Source organism: Ruditapes philippinarum, unplaced genomic scaffold (assembly GCF_026571515.1).
Source record: "Ruditapes philippinarum isolate M1 unplaced genomic scaffold, ASM2657151v2 ctg675_1_1_1_1, whole genome shotgun sequence".
In the NCBI taxonomy this organism is placed as follows: domain Eukaryota; kingdom Metazoa; phylum Mollusca; class Bivalvia; order Venerida; family Veneridae; genus Ruditapes; species Ruditapes philippinarum.
The window spans coordinates 169063-190006 of NW_026867036.1; the positions used below are offsets into that span (position 1 = coordinate 169063).

At 31.7% G+C, this 20944-nt stretch overlaps 1 protein-coding gene across 2 annotated transcripts in view; it reads left to right on the forward strand.

Moving 5' to 3' along the window:
* LOC132734592 (1-acyl-sn-glycerol-3-phosphate acyltransferase delta-like) overlaps positions 1-20944 on the forward strand; it is a 31226-nt gene continuing 10282 nt past the window's right edge. The window contains exons 1-8 of one of the 2 annotated variants that reach the window (XM_060721368.1): positions 1-73; positions 1222-1407; positions 1946-2115; positions 5913-6080; positions 15213-15366; positions 16850-16955; positions 19049-19127; positions 20056-20257. In XM_060721368.1, the coding sequence (XP_060577351.1) occupies positions 1230-1407; positions 1946-2115; positions 5913-6080; positions 15213-15366; positions 16850-16955; positions 19049-19127; positions 20056-20257 (1057 nt within the window). In that variant the 5' untranslated portion in view covers positions 1-73; positions 1222-1229. The remainder of the gene's footprint in view (positions 74-1221; positions 1408-1945; positions 2116-5912; positions 6081-15212; positions 15367-16849; positions 16956-19048; positions 19128-20055; positions 20258-20944) is intronic. The other variant, XM_060721369.1, reaches the window with a different exon arrangement.

Here is a 20944-nt window from a genome sequence, read left to right on the forward strand (position 1 = left end):
AGCACAGCAACAACAACAACTAAGTTTATATTTTAGTTCAACCTTTGAAACATAATACGCCACGGTATAACTCGTAAGTTATCCAAAGCAATGATATTAATGGAAGTTTTTTAATACAAGTTAGAGTTTATTTTATCTTGCGATTACAAAATAAGTGATTGCATTGGACCGAACATGTCAAAACAGATTATAATATAGATTCGCCCCGACTACCATTCGCCTATCACATGTTTCGCCACTAGATTTGATTTAAATATATTTTAGTGCTCTTTTTGTAGACATGTATAACAGTTTATCATGAATATAATACACGATTAGCAAAAGGATTGAAACAAAAATTCTTTCAATATAAATAAATGGTTCTTGCCTGAACAAATGTTTCTTTCATATTTGTGATAATTTGCCAGAGGTTATATCTGCTAGTCTGCTTTAAACATCATTTTCCAGTATATTACTGATTTAGCTCTGGGAAATGAGACCTTAGGATCAGGGTATATAATGATGAAAATCTAGCGACAATTAATTAATTTATAAACATAATAAACACTCGCCTTTAACACTCGCGAGAGGGGTTGGCAGTACTCAGAGATAGATAGATAACAAGACATGCTGCTTGGGTGGTAATAATCATGTCATGTACGTAATTGTAAAAATTACCTTTTCTTTAAAAAAAGAAAGAAATTTATTTGAACATGAAGACAATTTTTTTTCAAACACTAAAATGACTACAGTTTACATTTTTATTAAGACTGCACAGTGTTCATTGCTTGTCTTAAGTGTCTGGGAATTTAAAATTGTATGTTAAGGGGCTGTACTTGCTAAACATTATAGCTTGTACTTTCAAAAAATGGCAAGAAATATCAATATGGAATTTTCTACATGATTTGCAATAAAACTAAAGTAAGATCAATTGATATGCAAAGAATGGTGTTTGTTTATTGAAAAATTTGAAAGTGCTATTTTTTTTTATTTTAAAAATAACCTTCTTATGGCTCATTTATGATCAATATCAGATTAAATAATTCATTTTTAGTGGCACGATGTACTTACTTTATTATTTTATTTTTCTATATTGCAACTAAAAGATAATTCTTTAAAAAAATATTGTCTTACCTGATAAATTTATGATATAAGATCTACTTGTTCTCATTTAAGGTTCAGACTGATGTACCATCTTATTTCTATAAGTCTTCTTTAATTTTTTGTGATAATTATTTGCAGGTTACACAATGGGTTTGTGGTCATGGTTTAAAAGTTTGACGATAGTTCATCTGTTGATGGGATACATTTTCATGGCAAGTGGTTTCCTGGTCAGTTTTCTTATGCTGGTTGGTGTTGTGATAAGACCATTCAACAAAACACTGTACAGAAAATATGCCTACTTCCTATCGTATGCATTATGGAGTCGTAAGTTTGCTTTCTTATTAGTCTCATAAAAAACAGATTGATTATCATTTTTGCTCCGTTACTTTTTGCTACAAAGGGTAGTGGAGCGACAGTTTCCTATAGTATCTTTATTTTGATTAAAAATACATTTAAAACTGGTATCTGATTAGTGAAATAGTGAAATTTTTCCTTTCTTATTGTGAATTCACATATTAATTTTGTGGGCATGAAATTTTGTGGATTGATCACAAAGAACATTTTTGTGGGTTCTTAAATTTGTGGACTGTTTATTTTTCCAAAAGGTAATGGACTGTTTATTTTTCCTTAACGTAAAATGTAAATTATGTGATGCAAATTAATCTTAGGGCAGACCAAATGAAATTTCATTGGATCTTAGATTCACAGAATGACCAATCCCACGAAAACCATGAAAATTAGTTCCCCACATTGAAATATTACTGATTTTGCATTTTGTAAAGTGCTGACAGTAACAACCACACAAGGAATTAAATCCAATGTTTTTTATGTGGTGAAAAAGTTGTTTTTCTTCTTTTTGTAGAGTTTTCCTTCCTAGCTCATTGGTGGGTTAGAGCAGATTGTAAGTTATATATATCACCTGAAGATCAGAAACGACTCGGCAAGTCTCATTCTGTTTGTATGGTAAACCACACATATGAGATAGACTGGCTTATGGCATGGATGATGGCCGAGAGACATGGTATGCTGGGGGTAAGGAAATACTGCTAATACACAAATTGTCAGTAAATTTTCAGATTTATAAATTGGCAACATGCATTTTTAGCTCGACTTTTCTATGAAAAGGGGAGCTATCCTACTCGCCCCGGCGTCGGCGTCGTCGTCGGCGTCGGCGTCACACCTTGGTTAAGTTTTTCGTACCACCCCACTTTATTTCAGAAGTATTACAAGTATGGCTTTGAAACTTACCATACTTGTTCACCATCATAACCTCCATCTACAGACAAGAGTACATAACTCTGTCAAGGTTTTTGACAGAATTATGGCCCTTTTTTGACTTAGAAAGTGTATTGAGCTTGGTTAAGTTTTTTGTACCACCTCACTTTATTTCAAAACCATTTGAGGTATTGCTTTGAAACTGACCATACTTGTTTACCATCACGACCTTCATCAACAGACAAGAGGACATAACTCTGTCAAGGTTTTTGACAGAATTATGCCCCTTTTTGACTTAGAAAATACATTGAATATGGGTAAAATCCACTTATTGCCTTAACCCTTTGAGATATTGCTTTGAAACTTTTAATGCTATTTCACATCATTACCCCCATCTGTACGCAAGAGAAGGTAACTCTGTCAAGGATTTGTTTTAAAAATTAAGGCCTTTTATCGACTTAGAATCTTGGTTCTTGTATTGCCTTTTACTGCAAAAACTTTTTTTATTGGCAAGCAATAAAAAAGTCGAGCGCGCTGTCTTACGGACAGCTCTTGTATATTTTTATATGCATTTTTGGTAGATTATAATAATTTCACAGTGAAATATCTTATATCATTTCACTGTAGCTTAAATATATTTGAATGTGGTAAAGTAGCATATATCATTAATGATTATAGGTTTTAGCAGAAACATATATTATAAGTAAAAATGTACATGATAATTGCAAGTAAACATACATTACACTTACATGTTGAATTGTAACAAAAATCAAGAATCTTTATTGAATTGATTTATATTTTTTCAACTTTAACATGATTTCGACATCATGATTTGATGATGTCATTATTAGTATTTGATACTAAAACCTTAAGTAGTTTAAAACAGTAATGATATGTAAGAGTCACAGTGATTTTTTTACCTCTGAGTCCTGCGTTAGAACCCAATGAATTTGTGGACGCAAAGTTTCAAATAATGTGCATCTTTTGGACACATGCATTTTCTGAGTAGGGAGTCCTGTCTGACAGGAATCTGGTAATAAATACCAAATTGTGTTCAAATTATGTCAATCTGATGACAGTAAATGTTTTTGCTAATAATTAACATTGTTTTTACCATTAAAGAACATTGTTTTTACCATTAAAGGCTCACTGTATGCTTGTAAACATTTTATTTGTGTAGCGCTTATTTGGAATGTCAACTTTAACGGAATATATTCTAGTAATTTGACCCGCTCGATGACAACTTTCCAGTATCATTCTGATTTTTTTTAATCATTTAAATACATTCTGATTCAGGTTTTTTTTTGTAAATTTACTTTTAATTTAACTATCAATAATACCTATACGATAATAGCTCAGCCTTTTCAGAGGTTATTTATAACTGTGAGTCCCTGGTATCTGGGGCAGGGGGGGAGGGCATATTGTTGACATTGAGAGCATTAACTCGATTAAACTGCACATTAAAAAAAAACTGCGAATCAACAAGATTTTTTTAGAAGTTTTACATTTGGTTTGAATGTATCACTGGCAAGTGTATCATTTATATAAACAAATTAAAACAATGCAACAACAAATTGATAGTTCTGAAAATTATACGAAAAAAAATAAGGACAACAAACATAATTACCTGCTTAATTGGTAAGGAATGTGAATTTTATACTAGAAATGTGAACCCATACGACCATCTAATATTCAGTACAGTTAAAATAAGAAAAAAAACATCACTTATTTGTTCATTTGATATTCTAGGTCTTCCAATTTACTACAGGTAAGAAAGAAAAAAGTGCTGTAATAAAACTAATATAGATAAGCATAAAACTATTAAGGAGAGTGAAGTTTTGATTAATATCAAACTAAAATAATGGAAATAACCTTATGACAATTTTGGATTATTTCAGTATCTGATGAAGCATTGTTATAAATTTATAAGTCAAATTCATTTTTTTTCCATTCCATTGTTAAAGGCCCATTATGCCTCAGAAATGCTTTCAAATCTTATATCTCAAAAACTGTTCATATTTCAGTTACAAAAGCATTCTCATAGCAAATATACATGAATTATCTTTCACATCTTTAGTTCTGTTGGGAGTTGGTATAATTATAGTGAATTAGTATTTTGTATGGAAGTCAAAATACTACTTTGTTGACATTTTGCTACATTTACGACACATAACTGAATGTTATGAGCGCCACTTTTTTTAGTTGTAAAACATCTAACATGCACTTAATCTATTTCTAAACACATATTTGACATTAAATTTTCTAAAGAATTAAAAAAATTCATGTCTGAGGTATAATGTGCCTTTAATATACCTTTCATATCACTAAAGCAAAATTACTGGGACTTGGCAGTTAAATTTGGGACTCATAGATTTATAGTCCAGCGAGTCCTAGGACTCACACTGATGAATTTGTAAAAAAATCACTGAGTCATTAAAATAAAACTTGAAAAAGTTGAAATAAATAGAATATTTGTTCAAATTTACATTTAAAATCAATTTTTTTTTCACTTGTTAAGACAAGGATGTTTTCACTTGTACACAGCTTGGGGAAAATGTTACATCTGGTGTACACTCTTACAGTGAAATATGTATGTCTGTATCTTACACTCAAACAAACAAACAAACAAACAAACAAAGTTAATCCTTTATAAATGTAATACTGATCTGTCACAACATATCCTATTGTAATATGATATCATTTAGTTTTGATCTGCTGAGGTAAAAATGTCATCTGGAAAGCTATTCCAGGCATCTTCCATACTATTTTGTTCCATTGATCAACTTGTTAGTTGAATATTAATATTTATACTGCACAGTTTTTGTTAAATAATTTACCCACACTTGTCTTGTTTACCTATATTTTATCATACCCTATATGGAGAGAATGTGTGACTCCTTATCAGTAGGATATTGATTATTGATTATCTATCTGGCTACTGTGATATGGGTTATAATGCAGTATATTGGAAGGGGCTTTATGAGGTAAAAGATTAAGACCCCCCAAAAAATATAAAAAAGGTTGACATAACTTGAGACTGACAAGCTGTGTACAATAGACAATTGTATTATTTGTTTCCAGAGTTAAAAGTACTGTTATACAGACTTAGGTAAATTTGTGACCATCAAATTTTTTTCATTTTTGTTCAATTTTGTATTGATAAGTTTATTATTGTTAATTAGTTTCTACATTTTAAGTTCAGTTATGTGAATAATATTAATCTTTTAAAATAAATTTTAGTGCATACATTATGTAATACATAGATACATTTGACCATCTTCAAAGCATATGTTAATGAACTGTTCTAAGCCTATTAAACTGATTTTTGGTATTTATGAATTTTGCTTCAAGTGACAAATTAGCTAACAGCAAAATAAGAAGTTTATGTGGTCATACTTTTTTGCATTATAAAGATAAATAAATAATAAAAGTATTTCATTGTGATGGAAAAATATCAGTACTTCACAATAACTATGTCAAATTTTTGATCTCTTACTTCACCCATGTTAATTAAACAATAAACAATTATGCAAACTTAATAACCATTTATAGAAATGTAAATTTTGAACATATTTCTTTGTTATCATTAAAATAACTTCTTTTTGCTTTGACAGAATACAAAAATCTACGGAAAAGATATATTGAAGTATGTACCAGTGCTTGGATGGACCTGGTATTTCACAGAAAGTATATTTCTTAAGAGAAGCTGGGACGAAGATAAGAAAATTCTGGAAAAATCAATCACAGAACTTATTACCTACCCAGATCCTTTTTGGGTAACTGTAAGTATACATTATATTATGTTCATTGCAAATTGTTGTTGTTGCTTTTAAATGGTAGTAGATCTTAAAGGCCCGTTAAGCCTGACAATGCCCCTTTTTATTGTCTAAATGCTCTCTTTTTAGCTCGACTATTCGAAGAATATGAGAGCTATTGTAGTCGCCCCGGCGTCGGCGTTGGCGTCAGCGTCCGCGTCGGCGTCTGCGTTGGTTAAAGTTTTTTGTAAAGTCAAATATCTCAATTATTACTTGAGATATTCAATTGAAACTTACAATAGTTATTTATAGTAACAAGGTACATCAGCTTGACAAGTTGGATAACTCTGCCTACAATATTGACAGAATTATGCCCCTTTTTAACTTAGAAATTTTGGTTAAAGTTTTTTGTAAAGTCAAATATCTCAATTATTGCTTGAGATATTCAATTTAAACTTACAATATTTATTTATAGTAACAAGGTACATCAGATTGACAAGTTGGATAACTCTGCCTACAATTTTAACAGAATTATGCCCCTTTTTAACTTAGAAATTTTGGTTAAAGTTTTTTGTAAAGTCAAATATCTCAATTATTGCTTGAGATATTCAATTGAAACTTACAATAGTTATTTATAGTAACAAGGTACATCAGATTGACAAGTTGGATAACTCTGCCTACAATATTGACAGAATTATGCCCCTTTTTAACTTAGAAATTTTGGTTAGTTTTTTTTTGTAAAGTCAAATATCTCAATAATTGCTTGAGATATTCAAATGAAACTAACAATACTTATTTATAGTAACAATGTACATCAGATTGACAAGTTGGATAACTCTGCCTACCATATTGACAGAATTATGCCCCTTTGGAACTTCGAAATTTTGGTTAAAGTTTTTTTGTAAAGTCAAATATCTCAATTATTGCTCGAGATATTCAATTGAAATTTAAAATTCTTATTTATAATAACAATGTACATCAGTTTGCAAAATTGCATAACTCTGTCTGCAATATTTGCAGAATTATTTGCCCCTTTGAAACTTAGAAATTTTGGTTAAAGGTTAAAAATCTTCAAAGATATTTACTTGAAATTTTACACATGCACTTAGGGTCATAATTGGAGGGGCATAATTGTATGTCACTGACCAAGTTCCATAACTCTATCTTGCATTAAGGCTGATTCATATCCCCTTTTCTACTTAGTCTCTTGGTTAATGTTTACATGCAAGTTTTACATATGATATCTCAATAACTATTAAAGATATTTATTTAAAACTTCACATATGCATTTAGGGTCATAATTGTAGGTCACTGACAAAGATCCATAATTCTATCTTGCATTTATGCTGATTTTTCTCCCCTTTTTCAACTTAGAAATTCATGGTAAAGTTTTGCTTGTAAGCTGTTATCTCAATAAGTACTGAAGGGTTGGTGCCTTTTTTGGGGCAATTTTATGCATTCATAATAATAAAGCAGTGATTTACTTGATAAAACATCTTAATAACAAGCTTTTGTACCTTTTCTGTCAAATTTATGTATTCATAGGTAATTAGTATTATTATACTCAATAAAAAACCCTCGTGACATTACCTTCCAAATAGTCAAGCCAATTCTGTATAATTAGACTCTCTCTAAGACCTATAACATGAATTTATAAAAAAAAATTAGCCCTTTTGTGAACTTAAAAAATTTAACATTATCAAGGCTCTTTTACTATCAAGCACTTAGAATAGTCGAGCGTACTGTCCTACAGACAGCTCTTGTTTTACTTGTGTCCTGATTTAGTTTCCAAAGTGTTCAAGATTAGCCATGTAGCAGAGTCATCGATTGCATCTTTTGCATTATTGTAATAAGTACAGTTACCCTGATTTAGTTTTTTGTGTGGAAGTCAAAATACCATTTTCACCTTTATCACAAATTGTTGAACATTCAGTGCTTTTTTTTTCTTCAAGTGCCAGAGAAACATTCAACATGTTTTAAATCCATTATTACAATATAAAAAACGCATATCTTCCCTTCCAACAGAAAGAAGAAAAAAAGTAATTTCTGAGGCTGAATGTGCTTTATGAAATTAATGAACACAAAATATTCTAGTTTAAGAGATGTTTTAAGTAGCCTAGGAAACCAGTAAACATCCTAGTGTAAGAGATGTTTAGAAAAGGAGACAAGGAAACATCCTTATTCCTAGTTTAAATCCTGATGTAAGAGATATATGAAATAACCTGGAAACTTCTTAGTGAAGAGATGTATGAAATTAATAACCTGGAAACATCCTAGTGTTAGAGATGTATGAAATAGGTAACCTGGAAATATCCTAGTGTTAGAGATGTATGAAATTGGTAACCTGGAAATATCCTAGTGTAAGAGATATATGAAATTGTTAGCCTGAAAATATCCTAGTGTTAGAGATGTATGAAATAGGTAACCTGGAAATATCCTAGTGTTAGAGATGTATGAAATTGGTAACCTGGAAATATCCTAGTGTAAGAGATGTATGAAATTGGTAACCTGGAAATATCCTAGTGTTAGAGATGTATGAAATAGTTAACCTGGAAATATCCTAGTATTAGAGATGTATGAAATAGGTTACCTGGAAATATCCTAGTGTAAGAGATGTATGAAATAGGTTACCTGGAAATATCCTAGTTTAAGAGATATGAAATTTGCAACCAGTTGACATCTCAGTTATAAAGATGGCCACATAACATCCTAGTTTTAAGAGGTGTATGAAATTGACGCCCAGGGAACTTTATAATATAAGAGATGTATGAAATATTGTGAGCTTTCATGTTTGAGAAATATAGGAAATTAGTGACCTGCCAAATTTATTGATAGCAATTAAATGTTATTGTATCATAGTTTGGGGACCTTTCTGTTGAAAATGTGTCAGAGTTAAATCGTATACATATACATGCACATTGCGTTAACTGGAGTGCAGGTAATAGTTACCCGCACTCCAGAGTATGCCCATTGATTGGCTCATTTTTGCTGGGGTTTACTTATTGTGACAGAAGAGAAAGCGACAGAAATATCATATTCAGATGCTCGTTCATTGGTTACTTTTTCCCGGGGTTTCATATTGTGTCAACAGGGAACGTGTTTTTGTGTTTGACTATGATACAAAAGAGAAAGAACATCAAAACACTCTGCAATCTGATTAATACTTAATAAAAGGAAGTATTATGAACCGCTTAATGAGTTATAACACATCATTGTTCTGTTATGTTCATCCATATTCATTGTATTGCTTTTTTATTTGCATCAGGGTTGACCTTCCAATATATTTTCTGTAATGGATGCTGCAAAATCCAATATAATCTGTATTCATTATTTTAGTGTAAATGACCTTTGCTATGTACTGTCTAGAATAAAAGCCAATGATGATAAAAATCTTTCAACTAGTATTTTGATATAACATTGAAAGTCTTGTGAAAACTGTCTTTTTGTGTATTTTCTTTATAATTTGTATCTAGAATCAGAAGGATTTTGAATATTTTGGGGTCACATAACTTTTGGAAAAGCTTGCATTCATGATTGGCTTTTATAATTTTCAGTTTCTTGATTGCCATGATCCTAAATTCAGTTCCAAAGGCTTCAGTTTGCATCCGTGTTTATTAAACCCAGTTTCACAGCTTATGTAATAATGTAAAACTAGATAGTATAATGTTAATTTCAGGTGCTGAAATTCACCCTTTTGTTTCGTTGTATTAAAAGGATCAGTTTTGATTGATCATTTTTGTGATTTTATTTCAGATATGAGTGTTGCATGAGTTTCGCTATCACTAAGTTTGTATGATGAATGCACTGCATGCTTAAAATATAGGCCATTCTATCAACTCTTTAAATGTTCCGTACCCCAGCTGCATTTGTATAAAGGACTTGTCCTGCGTAGAATTTAGTTTTGTCCAATCCAAGCTTGTCATTCTTATCTTCTCTTACATAACATATGACAAGCTGTGTAAGTCTGGTATTAATATTTCAAAATCGTATTTCTATTGATATTTCATTTTTCATTGTTATTATTTTTAATATGCATGCATGTTTAATGTTTGGACATAGAAATTTTATTTTTTATGATTTATTACAACAGTATATTTGTAACAATGGAAGTTTCTTTTATTCTTGTTTATTAAACACTACTTTTCTTTGCTAACCAGATTTAACCCTTAACCTCCTGAACTTTTTAAATTGATTTACGTAATTGGAATTTGGAACAGTCCATTCAAATACTAAGGGATTTCAATATCAAAGGACAAAAATTGAGCTACAAACGGTAAAAGTTAGGCCAGACCTCATGGATGCACAGGCTGGCCTGGATCGGTACTCATTACTGATTGCAAAGGCTCTTTGATAAAGGTATAGCGTTAAACTAGATGTGATGTCGTCTCTGATAGCTCCTTTTTTCAATATCACTGTACCTCAGTGATCTGCCAGCAGTATAGAATTAGCTGATTTTATAGGGCAAGGCATGATCAACAGTAGCACTTTAAAGGTGGAATATAAATAAAAATAAGAATAGTCTGTATGTATTAGGATTTTAAAAAATGTTAACATAAGAAGTTTCTCCCTTTTCTCTTTTTATGCCAAGTTTATTTACTTTATTTACCCTTTTTTATGCCTTGACCCAATTTTATAGCTTCCAATATAATTATATTCTCAGTTTAAATAATTTGATTGTTTGATTTGCACAGCTAAAAAATGTCCGTCAGTTTCTACAATTATAACTTCAATACAGGTAAATACGGAAAACCCTTAAATTGCAGACTTCATGTATTTAGCATGTCCAAATTGTGAATATGAAATTTCAGTATGAAAATGATAAAATTACGGAGTTACATTTAGTAGGGTCAATCTGGGTAAATATGGACAGAACGGATATTACAGACACTAGAGTATCAAGCTTTCAAAAAGTACCATGTTTCAAAACTTCTGTCTGTGACGTGCTTTTATGTCCTTCACATTGGTAAACCTGTAAAACTTTCCCATATTTACCTGGATTTACTCTACACATATGGTACAGAGCCTAATGAGACAGCATAGATGTACAGGCTGAACAGGGCTCACTACAGGTGACAAAGTAATTAACACTGCTTGCAATATAAGGGTTATCTTTTTATCTGTGTGTAAAACGAAGGAAATCATTGATAAAGAGTTGTAATGGCATGGCCATATTTTCAAATAATGATATACATAATATGCATTTACTTGGTAAAGGATTTATGTTATTTGAATATAAGTAAGGGAAATTTAGGCCCATTATGCCTCAGAAATGCTTCTGTCTTTATTTCTCAAAAGCTTTTTAATTTTGGTGTTCTTTTGTAGTATCTAAAGTGTTATTCATTGGCCAATTAGCTTAATCATCTTTTTCATCTGTTGTTTTGGCAATAAGTACAATCATAGTGAATAAGTATTTTGTATGGAAGTCAAAATACTACTTTGTTTACATTTTGCTACTTTGATAACAAATATTTTATATAGACCTCTATTTTTTCAGGTAACAATCATCTAACATTCTCTTAAACCATTATTTAAACATTATAAAATTCGTGTTTGCCCTTTCTCAAAAAGTAAAAATTTATTAATTTCGGAGGCATAATGTGCCTTTAACCCTTACCCTGCTGAAAAAACACAAAGTGCCTAGCTCTTGCCGCCAGTATAGACCATAGACCACAGACGAGTCTGTACATCTTGTCACCTTAGTGTAGTAACAGATTAACTTGTTACATGATTAAATAGGAGTTAACCTGTTACTGCGCTAAGTTTGACATCTTAGTGTAGTAACAGGTTAATTCCCTATTTAATTTTTACTAGGAGTTAACCTGTTACTGCTTTAAGGTGACAAATTCTGTGCAATCTGATTAGGCTTTAAACTGTTTACTGACTAACATTAAATTTTCATCTTGATATCCCTTAACTTGATAATGGACTGTTCCAAAAATGAAAGCTGGACAAGTCCAATTAAGAAATTCAGCAGGTTAAGGGTTAATGATAATTATATTTACATAATTTTATGTTTTATGCATGCTTCTTTAATCAGACTTTAAAAAGATGTACATTGTGTGTTTATACAGTTTCTGGTGCAGTAGTGATTTGTATTTGTAAACAGTAAAATATTCACAAGAACAAAAACAGACAGGAGTTGTAGGATAGATGCCTTCTAAGCTAGTGTGTTGGGCAAAGTGGTTGCTTCAAACAGTAATGTCAAAACTATGTCATATATTCATTTACTTTGCTTCGAAATTTCAATTGATTACCTTTTACTTTATGTGATATAATGTGCAGAATGTTTAAGTGAGTACAGTACTTTGAAATTGAAACTGTACATAATTGAAGTGAAATCAGTTCAATAAAATAAGCCTTGTCAGCATATTGGCCCTGGCTTTATACAGGTGGCATAAATAAAACATTATCAATATTCAAAGGGTCTATAAAAAGACTTTTTGTAAACTGATAAAAAATGGTGAAATGGTGGTTTAGGTCTTGTGCAATTTGATCAGCAGAACTCTGTATCTGTCAGGACAAAAATATTGTTTAAGATACAAAATATTTACATAATGTTAGCCAGAAACTCTATGAACATACCTTATAGTTGTATTATTTGATGGGTTTATTATAATTGTACATTTGTTGGTATATACTTATAAGTGTTTTTTCTGCGGGCTCGAAATTCTGCGGTTTGTCCAAATTTTGGTATGTTTTTATTTCTGCAGTCTATATTTCTGCGGCACATTCTTTGGACAAAACGTCAGTGTTGCATCTAGAATTTCAAAATTATGGGGGATTGTCCCCCACTCAATTGAAAAATGTGGGGGATTTGAAAAAAATTTGGGGGACATACATTTACCTTACAATATGACATACCGAATAGAATTCATTTATTTTACATTCAGGCATTTTTGACAGCTATCGTCCGCTAAAAAACGGAAGTAGAAAAAATAAAATATTGACGAATACTACAAAACACACGCGATATGACATTGTCGGCTGCTACACGCGATTTAGTACGTATTTTAGTCATTACCACGAGTGAAAACAAACACGGCTGAAGCGTTTAAGATACGATGAAAATAAACTGAATTAAGTTGAAAAGATAGTCAGATGCGCGACTTGGCGCGCATTGACTTCATTAAAATGTGCGATCTGCATAAAAAATGCGCAAATCGCGCAATCGCGCGGCCTAAATGCAACACTGAAATGTGATTTAAATTCTGCGGCTGATCTTATCAAGCAGAAATAAAGTCACTGCAGAAAATATGGTATATTGTGAAAACTTGTATATGTGTTTGACTCAAGGCAGGATTGCACAAACCACGGATGAGCAGAGTGTTAACAGGCCTTGTAAAGTCTATTTAAGTCAGTAGTATTAGTTTCAGCAACATCATTACAGTAAAGAATTATAAATATAAATTTTATGGATTTTTGGTTGTTTTGGGTTATATTTATTCATATTTATCCATTCATGTCTTATGTATGCAGTATATTGTGGCACCGTAATAAAGTGGATATTGAATAAGTGTGGGTTCAATATTAAATTTATTGAATGAGTTGAATAAAACCATATTATGCAAGCCTCTGATGAGCAAAATATGGTTTTATTCAACAAGTTCAATAAATTTTACATTGAAAATAAACAAATATTGGGACTTGTCCTTTGTTAATGTTGGGGACTTGTCTTTTGTTTAAACTTGGGACTTCACTTTGTTTATGTATGGGACTTTTTTTTTGTTCAAAAAGGGGAGTTATCCTTTGTTAATATATGGAACTTGTCCTTTATTATTGCAGGGGAATGGTCCTTTGTTAATGCTTTAGACATGTCTTAAACTTTGTTAATGTAGGAGACTTGCCTTTTGTTAATATGGAGGACTTGACCTTTTTTAATGGTGGGACTAGACCTTTGTTAAGATATAGAAAATGTTTGCTTGAAGTTTTGAATTTAAGAAAACTACTGTCAGATGGTACTAACATGAAATTTAATTTATGTTTTCAGAATTACAATTAAAGGTCTTTGTTAATTCTAACATTATATGGGGTGCTGTTTTACAATCAATGCTTGAAAAAGTCCAGTATGCTGTCCATCTGACAGCTCATGTTTCTTCATGCTTTTAATTCTGTGTGTGCACTTTGGTGTTTTATATATAAATTTACGCATCAAGAAATCAGCGGGGAAATTTTTTTTTTAAGTAAAATTCTATATAGTATGTATAATATAGTATGTATAGCAGCATGTTTTGTTTATTCTGATGTATTGTTTGTTTATTCTTGATACAATATATTTATTGTCAAACTTTCCCATAGCTCAACAGATAATCAGACTTTAATAACCATGAATTGTTTGTCCCTGGTTGTGGTTTATATATTATCAATGCATTTTATTTGAAAGTTGAAAAATATGATTTTCTATTTTATATATAGCAGAAATAATCCCTATTTCAAATTTCTAAAGAATTTATTGTTACAAAATAAAGAAGAAAAAATGTTTAAAAAATCATAAAACAAAATCAAGTTGTTGAGAATGTAGACTGAATTTAGCTTGAATTAAGTTTCACCTTTATTCACAGGCTTATTTGTTACTCATATTGACTATTTTTCAGGGTTAAAATCTTGTTTAGCACCATTGAGACTTATCAGGGCTCTTGTTTAGCAAAATTTGGTGTCAATTATTATATAAAGCCCCATTACCTCTGTTTTTCCCCTATACCCAGCATAAAATAAAATCCCCCTCAAAAATTATAATGAGCAGATGTAAGTTGCATTGATGAAAATGTTCAGGGTAATATTGAAATTGAGGAAACATAACATATTAATTTTAGACATAAATTGATTATCTTTGATGAAGCAGCTATCTGTTTCCTGCAGATTTATAAATATAATTATAAACAATGAATTTGATAAATGACACTTTTTTTGATGTTTTAATGCAAGACCTTGTAATTCCCCTCCAAGGAAAAACATTTAAAGATTATACAAAATTTCCCCCCTTGCATTGGCAATGACCCGAGTCTCAAAATTTCTAACTAAAGCCTTGCTTATATAATGGTTTCTTATCATCATCAGTTTTCTATTCTTGTATTAGATATTTTCATTTTATTCTCTACACATATATAGCTTAATACCGTTTATCGTAATAATGAATTTCATTTGTTTATTTACTATATATAGCTCCTGTTGTTTCCTGAGGGAACAAGATGGACGCCAAAAAAACATGCCATTTGTCAAAAGATCGCTAAAGAGAAAGGATATCCGGAGTACAAACACATGCTCTTGCCTAGGACAAAAGGATTCACTTTGTCCATGCAGCTGATGAAAGGAAAAAGTAAAACTTTAAAGTTTTCATAAATACATATATGTCTTTATAACAGATGTGAAAAAAGATGATAATGTTAATTGTTTTAGGTTGATAGGGTACATAATGATATCTGTCTGCCCAGCTTTCTGTCTGTCTGTCTGTCTGTGTGTCTGTCTGTCTGTCTGTCTGTCTGTCTGTCTGTCTGTCTGTCTGTCTGTCTGTCTGTCTGTCTGTCTGTGTGTCTCACAAAGCATGATGTAATTTAGCTATTGGTTAATGCCAAGCAAACTTTGCAGGAATGATTCATTTTAGCTCACTGAGCTAGCTCATGGTGACCTTTTAGGATCATTGAATGTCCGTCGTCTATTGTCCGTCATCTGTCCACATTTGTTCGTTAACACTTTAGTGGTCACATTTTCGCCTCAATCATCATCAAACTTTGTCAGGATGCTTGTCTTGGTAACTGCTCGGATGAGTTTGAACATGGGTCATCTCAGATGAAAAACTAGGTCACAGAAGCTAAAAATAAAAAAAATCTTGTTAACACTCTAAATGCTACTGTTGTTATCAAAATATCCTGGAAATTGGTCTGAAAGTTTGTTTTTATGATTTCTAGGTCAAGTTTGAATATGGGTCACCTGGGATCAAAAAACTAGGTCACACAGCCCAAATTCCGATAAACCTTGTTAACACTCTAGAGGTGACATTTTTGACTCAATTGTCATCAAACTTGGTCAGGATGCTTGTCTAAGTAATTGCTTGGATGAGTTTGATGGGTCAAGTAAGCGATCTAGGGCCATCTTGGCCATCCTGTTAAAATAGATTACAAAATTCTATTTGGTCAGATTTTTAGTTACAAGGATAACAAAAAGTTACACTAAATGTATTGCTTTATGACTAAGCATATAGAAATTAACTACCTGTCTTTACAAGGTGTACCTCAACATGCAAGTTGGATATACATTATCTTAAGTTCTGCCTGTACCATTGGCTATATAATTTACATAACTGTGCCATCCATTTGCACCAGTAATTCCCCCTTTTAGCTCTTGAAAATAGGTGTTGCTAAGTTATTCCAGCAAATTGAATATACATGTATCTTAAGTTTTATCTGTATCAATACACTAACTTAACAATGCTACATCCATATTCTTTGAAATTTATATAACTGGTGGCATCCATTTTCTTCAGTAGATTCCCTTTTAGCATTTTGAAAATAGGTATGGTTAACCTATTCTGGCAAGTTGGTTTATGGGATATCTTAACTTTTATAGCTACCAATAGCTTTATGTTATACACACTTAATAACCAGTATAGGCCATGACCTTGTCAAGTGACGTTGCTTTGGCATTGATTTGTCTTCAGTTCTCTCCCTTTATAGACTTTGAATATTTTTATCTCCCCTTTTCCAGAATGTTTTGGAATAAACAAGTTCATTTCTCTCTTTGAAAGGTGATTCATGGTTTACAGCAGTTATAATTAGATAAGTGATATATAAATATATTTACAGTACCTACAGTTTTAGACTGTACCGTTGGATTTCCTGCCAGTGAACCTGAACCTACTCTATGGGACGCTATCTCTGGGAAAAAGATTAGATGTGCCATTATAGCAAGGTAAACTTATCCTTTACATAGAGCCGTTATCAATAAAAATGATATTGATGTATTATTGTATTGTTGACTGATGATTCGCTAGAATAAGATAACTACAAAAAAAATGCGAAAAAATTGCTGTACAGAAGTATTACTTGATATACAGTATTATTTAGTATATTTAGTAAATTTACGTAGCTATATATGGTGATGTTACGAAACTGTATGTTTAAGAAGTTGCATATAGTTATATTCATATCACCTACAGTAATAAGGGTATCTCGGACTAGAAATCATGGAGTTGAGATTTCTAGTGCGATGTATCCAAACATTGTTCTCCCATTTCATCATAACAGCTTGTCAGTAATATGGTTACAATATGGTCAGATAAGTGTTTGATACCAACTACTTAACCTGTTTACAAAATTGAAAACAAAATTTAAACTATGAGAAACAATCTCAGACAAAATGAGTGATGTGGCAGGAAAAAAGAATTAATGTGAAAAAAGGAATCAGGTAGAACAAAATTGCTGAAATTAGAGTTGCTAGAATAAAATTACTTATACTACAAAAATAACAAAATTTTTTGTACTGAAAAATAACATTACTTATAATTATTCAGTATATTTAGTACATCTACTTAGCTTATATGGTGATGTTAAGAAATTGTATGTTTAAGAAGTAGCATATAGTTTTATATACATATCACCTACAGTAACAAGGGTATCCCCGACTAGTTATCGAGGAGCGCAGGTTTCTAGTGCGATGTATCCAAACATTGTTCTCAATTTCATCACAATCTCTGTGACATTATCTTAACAATATTCAAGAAGTTCAAAAATATGTTTTTCTTCTTCAAACCCTTACTTTAAATGATATCTTTATAAAACATTAAGATAGACGAAAAGTTAAAATAAATAAATTTCAAAGCGCATGAAGGGAATGGGTTAAAACTTCACACACTTATTTTATAGCATAAAAGGAGGTCACTACTAAAGGCCCATAATTCTAAAATAGTTTTTGACAGAATTATGGTCCGTTTTTAAAATAAGAAAATTCTACATTTTCAAGACTCTTGTATTACTAGTAAGCACTGAGAAAAGTCTAGAACACTGTTCTATAGACAGCTCTTGTTAAGGCATTTAGTTGATAAGGTTTGGAATCTTCCAAGCTTTACTGGTTAAGAAGAACCTCAGGGATTTTCCTTTGAGCATTATTTCAGGCAGTAGCATTCACTTAAGTATAACTAATTATGTCCCCTAAGCATTCTGGATATTTTTCCTGGCATCAACTGTATCAATGTCTCCCACTTAACTTATATGGTGATATTAAGCATCTATATGTTTGAGAAGTAGCATATAAGATGTAGCTAGTTATATCACCAGTTATATCACCGATAATAAAACTGGATATCACAGACTAGTAATCAAGGAGTGTAGATTTCTGGTGCTTTGTATCCAAACATTTTTCACAATCTTAATCTCTGTGACATCAATCTGACTCAAGTTCAGATCTACCTCTTTCTTGCATGAAGATCTGATTGCCACCATATTTGTTTCGCCTTCATTGTAATTCAGATTTCCCAAGAAAACTAGTTTTAGCAATTTTTAGCCATGCTATCAAACCATCCTTTGCAGAAAGGCATTAAATGAAGTATCACAATATTGTTCTCAATGAAAGTAAAACAAAATTGTTGATTTTTGTTAGAAAACAATGAAGTAATTTGAAACAAATAAACTGGAAATAATAGACCCAATTTTTAATTGGCAAGAATGTTTTGCCTGTTTACAAGCTGGCTATATTGACATGGCCTTTTTTAATTCTCAAAATTAAAATAAAAACCCTACTAAGTATTGGTTTTCAAGCGCTTAAAATTAGAAATCGCATCACTTTCAAAATTGTTAAAGCTCACTGATGATTGGCTGTTGGAAAGGTCACAAGAAGGTGAACAACCTATTGGTGGTTGTCAGATCCTAATGCATAGCGTTATTTTAGGAGCTGATTTTAAACAGATTGTCTGTGACATAGTCATAAGAATATTCAAGTAGTTGTATTTCTATATTTTGAACATGGTGTGTTTCGATATTTATAACATGTTGTATTTCTATATTTAGAACATACAAAATAGATGACATACCTTGTGAGAATGAGGAAGAGTGTGGTAACTGGCTGAGACAGATTTATAAACAAAAGGTATGAAAAGTTTGTTTTTATACAATTGATTTTTAGTAAGTTATTGATAAAGATTAAAGATAATTACAGACCTTCAGCTGCTGGAATAATAATATCTGTCATATTTTGCGTGTAGGATCAGAATATCCGTCCTGAGGTGACCCGCCCATTGGGGGGTAACGAGGCTTGCCGAGTTACCGCCAATGGGCGGGTGACCGAGGGATGGATATTCCGATCCGAACCGCAAACATATGTCAGATATTTTTTCTTGCATATTCTACCATATTCCATTAAATTTTTAATTCTTTATCTTTAATTTCAATGGAAATTTATATCATTACAACCGTAACTACTTTCTTACAACATTGTATGAATTACAACTTCATTCATAACGGTAAAATGACGTCATTCTAAGCGTGCCATTGTACAGCACGCGACTCATCTGGCATGCCAGATGAAATTTCTGGCATGGGTAAAACTCACGGAAATGTCAGTCTGATATGCAGGAATAGAAGGTGAAGAGGCTATACCCCCAGTGAAGATTTAAAATATACTGATTGTGTATATATAGCATTTCTGAAGCGTGTCCCCAACATTTAGTACAATTCTTTGTACTATGTTTTGTAAATATTGTTATGTGGTGGCATGGCCAAGCAGTTAAAACAACAGTAAAATAATCTAAGGATTGCTTACCGCATGGATTTAAACCCTGTCTGAGGCAAGCTGTTGTTCCCTTGAGCAAGAAACTTTACACTTATCGCTCAGTACTGGTTGGTTCCAGGAACAGATTCGAAAGTATGTCTAAAAGCTATCAACTTTCTACACAATTGCACTTAAATAAATTCTGCATAAACTTAATATTGTTAAGTATTTGTTTACTTATGTTTATATATTCGGTATATATACCCTCAAGATTTGACAAATTACCGATTGAAATCTTATTTTGCAGGACGATGATTTAGAATATTACAAACAGACTGAAAAATTTAATGGGCTTCCAGTTATAGATGTTCCGAAGCGTTATTATGACCTGTGTTGGTATATATTCTGGTTATGTTTAACATGTATACCACTGTGTTACTATGTGGTTTATCTAGTGTTTACTGCTTCCATTGTACATAAAGTGACAGTCATCGTCATAGTGACTGCAAGTAAGTGTTCACTTTATTTTAACCTGTTACCATGCTAAATATCTTAATTAGACTTGTCCGTCGTTCAGTGTGGATAAAACCATTCATCATATTTAGGGACAACTTTGCTGACACTATGACAGCAATTATAATAGCTCTACTTAACTTTGAAACAGACAAGCTAAAAATGGGATAACAAAAGGGCAGCCACTAGGATATGAAATATTTATGGAAAATGTGCCCATTGTAGATCATTCCACTTTCAAATGCTCTTTTTCAATATTTCTTAAACAAGAATAAGATATCTATGATCATTGATGAATAGATTTATCAATAAAGTATCGAAAAAGTTTTTAAGAAAATTGGCATGTTGTCAGCTGAGCTAATTTCTCTTTATCCAAATGAAATAAAAAAATGAACAGATATTGGTAGTAAGTAAGTAAAGTGTTCATTCGCTGAGGCGGCGGCGTGGCCGAGTGGTTAACGTGTCAGACTAGAAAATTAAGGATTGCAACTAGTAATCTAAGGATTGCTAGCATGAGCTCGGACCCAGCCATGGGCAAGCCGTTGATTCTGTGAGCATGAAACTACATTCATTGCTCGAGAAAGTTTCAATAAGCTTATAGCTTCCAACACAATCAAATTAAAATAAATTTGTATTAACTATTTGCTGAAGCTACACATTTGATTACTTGATCTTCCATGTTG